This window comes from Alligator sinensis, unplaced genomic scaffold, assembly GCF_000455745.1.
Source record: "Alligator sinensis unplaced genomic scaffold, ASM45574v1 scaffold1277_1, whole genome shotgun sequence".
NCBI lineage: Eukaryota > Metazoa > Chordata > Crocodylia > Alligatoridae > Alligator > Alligator sinensis.
This window is the reverse complement of record NW_005842341.1, coordinates 685,533-691,007: the sequence shown is the minus strand read 5'-3', so window position 1 is coordinate 691,007 and position 5,475 is coordinate 685,533. Positions and strand designations below refer to the sequence as shown.

Sequence of the window (5,475 nt, the reverse complement as noted above, 5' to 3'; positions counted from 1 at the left end):
GTTGGTTGGACTCTGCTTCTGGGGTGGAGGCCGCAGGGGCATGCGTCCCCTTGCGGGCTTGGCTGGGATCCACCCCTATAGTGGGAGTTGCAGGAAGCTCTGTGGAGGCATCTGCACCCCCCTTCCCCCCCGAAGGTTCCTGCCCTGCCATTGTTTCACATGAGGGCTGGGAAGACAAGAAAAACAAAATATCCTGCAGGGCTGGTGAATCCTAGTAGGGGCAGGCTAGGGTTGTGAGGGCAGAAAGGGGGTAGTGAGGAAGGGGGCCAAAGCTCACTGAGCCACAAGAAAAAAGAATTGGGAGGCCTATATTTTGAGAATGGGGGGGACACACACAAGGGCTGGGGAAACTTGAGCTGGCTTTCTCAGCCATGCAACAAACACCATGTCAGGGGGAGTGGACCACACAAGGGCAAAAAATACCACATGGGGAAGGTTGCTGAGGCAGGTGTAAAAGGTGGGTGGAGCAGTGGAAGGGCTTTGTGGAAGATCTGTCCAGAAGCCCCGCAGGCCTCCAGCCAGTCTTGCAGCAGCAGAGCAGCAGACAGGAAGACAAATCAGGACCAGATGCAGTGAGGTAGCTATAGGGGAGGGTAGGAACAGTCAGTCAATTAGGAAGTGATCCAGTGCAGGTGTAGTGTCAGGTGGTGCAGCAGGGAATCTCCCCGTCCTCAGAGAGGGGGCAGCAGCAGCAGTGATGGTAGGAGCTGTCCAGTTCAGCCACTCAGGGTGTGCTTCTGGTGAAAGTGGAGGTGAAGGGGGGGGTGGCCTGCCAAGGGAGCTGGGGCAGGCAAGGTTCCTTTAGGCTCCAGCAGTGATGGTGAGGGAGGGGCCCACAGGCAGCACAGGCTCCCTCCCCAGGCTGTCCCCCAACCACGCCTTGGCGGTGGGCTGGGCAGCAGACCAGAAGGAACAGGGGTGTAGAAGCTGGGGTGCAGTGCAGTGCAGTAGACCCCTTCCTGAAGGGGGTAGCAGTATGCAGCAGAGGACCGCCCCGCCGGGGAGAGCAGCAGCTGCCCAAGGCAGGAAGGGGTGCGGCCAACTTATTCCAAAAGCTCTGAGACCAAACCAGCAGTTAATAGTAGCCAAAGGCAGGAAAGGGCCTGGCCATTTCCCCAGAAGCTCTTGAGACCAGGCTTGCAGCAACTAGCCACAGCACTAGCAGATTGGGACAGAAAGGGGTGTGGCTAACTTCCTCCCAGAGGCTCCTCCCCCAGAAGCTCCTGAGAGTGAGTAGCCCTGAGCTGCTTGCCAGGGCAGCTTTTTGTACAGATGGGGTCAGGACAGGGCAGCTTTTTATACTGCTGGGGACAGCACAGGTGCTGACCTTGGGCTGTAGCTCCCCCTGGCTGCAGATCCAGGCCAGGCAGGGTTATTTTGCCCCAAGTGGCACAATTTGCTCCACAACAAAGTGCATGTCCGAGCACATGCAGTGAGACAAAAAGCCCTGGCTCAAATTTGCACTGCTTCTCTGTGAGCTGCTGCAAGCACACATGCTTGCATGTGTGGATGCACCGGTAGTGGCGATGTGTAGGGGGTGCATGTGCACCCCACTGAGAGCACTGTTGTACCTCCTGACAGGCTGCGCTCCCTGGTTAGGCAAGCTTAGGCAAGCACCCGCCAGGGAATGGGGTGGGGATTGTCCTCAGCCCCCCCCCCCCCCCCAAGTAAGATGGCACCAGTTGCCCAAGTGTAGCTATATCAATAAAACATTGTGTTCAACTGATACATAGAGACACATATAGGCAACTGTTGAACACAATGTTTTATTGATATGTCTACAATTTTAAAGTAATTTGGAAGCCTACTAGTCTCTCTGTCTCTTCCTCTTCCTCTCTTGTGGCATTTTATTTTAATCAAGGAAATACATGGATTTGAGGGGGGGGGTTAATTGGAAAATTTACTTTTTTGTACGTGTGTGTTTTAAAAAGAGAATTTGTGATTTTTTTTAAACAGAGACAGCCAGGATCCCTGAATCAGGTTGTAACAAAATCTGATAACTAAATAGAGCTCAGGTTGAAAATAGCTTCAGAAGAAACAGGAAATGACTGTGACCTATAAAGCCTTTCTTCCCCTTTCTGGCTTGAGGCAGAGAAACATGGGTTGCATTTACTTCCTTGGTCAAAAGTAAATTCTACAAAACAAAAACCTAAACTGGATTGCCCATTTCTGGGCCCATGTATGGGCTCATTCTGTAAAATTAGCTTTTAAGTGAGGCAGTGCTCTCTACTCCTTTATTGCCAAAAATGTTTTGGATTAATAATAGAATGTAAACTCTGAGAAATTGTACTGTACATATGGGAGAAAACCAGTGTCTTGGGTGAAGTGATTTATATAGTGTCAGCTAGTCAGCTCACATTAAGGATATGGCAGTTCCCCTTGGGCCCATTCTGAGTCTTAGACCACAGTGGGTCGTTCCTTGATTTTTCAGGTATGAAAACTATGATGCTTTGCTTTGAATGGAGCGATTGAACTGCAGAAATCTTACCTGAATATACCTGGAGTACTTTGTCCCATGTCCAAACTTGGGACATGCGGCAGTCACTTGTTTCAGTTTTTCAGACTTCATTTTTTAATATAGTTTTTAAAATGTTGAACGCAGTCTGAGTTGCTCTGAAGATGAATAATGCCTTCTAATCTGATCAGCTTGGCGTTGATAACTGAATATTATCTCTTAATAGCTCCTTATTCTGTTCATTTCTTGGTAGTTGACTTCACATTGCTGTCATGTTTAATATAATGTTTCTGAACACTTGAGTGCTCAGAGGGGACATGGAAGTAGATTCTTCTAGTAATGATGTACACATGTTCATGTTCTCCTGGGAGAATTGCCATTCTCCTGGTAGAAACCACAAGTGTGTAGACATTACAGATTTTTCTCCCAGAGCAAAAATCACTTTCCAAAGTGAAAAGTAGGGGGACTTTGTCCTGCTGCTCCCTCTGCTTGGCTCCCAGGCACCAGGAACTGAGCAGGTGGAGTAGTGCTGTGAGCCCCTGTCTGCCTCACTCCAGAGCTCCCAGTGTGAGACGCAGAAAGGGGGCTTTGCCCTGCTGTTCCATTCTCCCTGGGAAGAAGGACTTGGAGCAGTCTATGTTTTCCTCAGCTCAGGATCACCCTGGTTTCAGGAAGGTGGGAAGGGGGGTGGTTGCAGATATGAAATGTTCTACCACTAGAAATGAATGTTGTATGTGGCCCCTCTACAAAATAGAAAGGTATGAGATCTATAAAAGATTCTGTACATCAGTCTCTTTTTCCTGAGGACCTGCAGACGGGTTTTGAAGACCAGCTTCATGTCTGACAATTTCATTTTCAGCTTTCTCATATTAAAGAAATTACTAGTTTGGTTCACAGATCCACACAGATTCATGGGACCTTGACACTTGCTTTCAGTACCCATGTAAACAGCAAAATCTGTGCCAAAAATAGCAATCTCTAACACAGGTGTTGATATCTATTTCATCAGTTTTTGCATGTGCCATTTTTTGAAGAGTTTTCTATTTGGTTAAGTTTAAGATACCTGGAGAATGTAGTAGGGTTGTAGTGTTGTTGTAGATGTGATTGATGGTCCAGGAAATATGTGAGAAACAGGAGTTTTTTGCATGGTAAGTTGTCTTTCACACTATTCACTTGGTCCAATAAAAGATACCACAAAAAGCCCTTGCTTTTCTGAAAAAATGTAGGTAGTGTTTTTAATATATATAGGCTAGAATTTATGTGAGTAGGTCAGAGTGGAAGCAAAGAAATCTTTGAACAAATGATAATGTAACTACCATGTGGTATAGTTGTGTAAACATTCTTAAATGGTAATGTTACTAGAAAGCTAGGAGTTAACATGTCTTTTCTGTTTTTCAGCCTTAATCAAATCAGATTTGCGAAGACACAATATAAATTTGGGGATTATGAATACAGACATCAAAGCTGTAAGTGGTGAAACTTTCATTATGGTGGTTTTGCACTTGGCCTTTCTTGGCATAAGAATTTAGCAACAAAATACAATACGTGGGGCTGCTTTGCTCTGCTAGAGCAGCAGATAGATAGTAGAGGACAGGAGAGACTGCAAGCCTATTTTTCTGGGAAGCCACTGTTTGTTGATGTGAGTTGATAAATTCCACAGTAACAGGATAACTTCATTTTACCTAGTTCTTAATTGTACGTTGTAAGGAAAGGAAGAATTTAGGCCTTTTTATGAACATCAAACTCGAACTAATTCACTAAATTTATTTTGTAAAAACAGTCCAAGTACTCCCAAGTAATGTGATCAGGAATAGCTTTATGCATATATTAACACCATAATTCTTTCTACAGGTACCAGTTGATAGTCCTACAGAACATGAAGGGAATAATGCTATGTTAAGAGACCAGCCAGAATCTGCTATATGAGACAGAAGGAAAGTAATCTACAAACGCACAAGTTTCATGTTATGCTGAGAAGCACTGACTAGTGTAATCACTGGACTGTATCTGAATAGAAAGAATTGTTTGTTAGATCATTGGTGATGGTTGTGCAGAATTGGTGAAAACTATGATATGAAAGCTATGAAGATGCACAATTCATTTTGTCTGAGGCACAAACATTTTAACTTTTATTGAATATTTATTAGAGTGGATTTTTCAAATTTTGTAGTCTCACTAGTAAAGGTCTCTGAAGACTCTCCACCCTTCTGGAAGCCATGCAGTTTCAGAACACCAGGTCAGGGGGGGAAAAACCAAACAACCCTCAAAACAAAACCCTACATCATAAAATATGAATGTCATAGTAAATGGCCAGTCTGTTTTTTAAATTGCATCAATATTTATTAGCTAATTCACTTGTACACAATTAGATTTTGCAAATGCAGAATTCCTTAGTGGTGAAATAGGCATCTGGTTAGTAGCACAGCTAGATATTGAAAATTGTTGAAAGTATCAAAGTAATGGTTTATTTTTTTCCAAATTTTAAACTTCAGTGAGTGGGAACCTTGCCTTTTTAGCAAGGTACATAGAACAAGAAATGACTACAAGTGTGAATGTGTTGCATTGAATCTGACGCATCCTTTGCCTTGAACGGACCAAAGTGTATGAGACTTCTTTATACCAAAATACAGGAAGCACTTTCTTTACAGATTCATCATAATACTCACAGGGAGACTTGACATTTATCTAATGTAAAATTGTTTTGGTTTTATGTTGTTCTTTTTTTTTAAAGAAGGAAAATGTCTCAGTATCTCTGCATTAAAACATAAGCAACTGACTGTTATCATGGGCTTGTGTGAATGTTTTTGATAACTTCTCAGATTGCTAAAGTGAAATGAGTGCATGTTTACAAAAAAGATGGTGCCTTTACTATTCTTCATTGTAAAGAGCAGCCTTGACTCAAACGTCATTAAACCTGTGGCATCCTGTGTTGCTGAAGAAATTTCATTTCACCTCCTTAAACATATAAGATCGTAAGTGCCATATTGGGTTAGACCAAGGGTCTACCTAGCCCAGTATTG

General features: G+C 43.8%; 1 protein-coding gene across 1 annotated transcript in view; it reads left to right on the top strand.

The window, feature by feature from the left end:
* FLVCR1 (feline leukemia virus subgroup C cellular receptor 1) overlaps positions 1-5,176 on the top strand; it is a 32,802-nt gene extending 27,626 nt beyond the window's left edge. The window contains exons 9-10 of the mRNA XM_025210208.1: positions 3,854-3,921; positions 4,307-5,176. Coding sequence (XP_025065993.1) covers positions 3,854-3,921; positions 4,307-4,381 — 143 coding nt within the window. The 3' untranslated portion in view covers positions 4,382-5,176. The remainder of the gene's footprint in view (positions 1-3,853; positions 3,922-4,306) is intronic.
* The last annotated feature ends 299 nt before the right edge of the window (positions 5,177-5,475 follow it).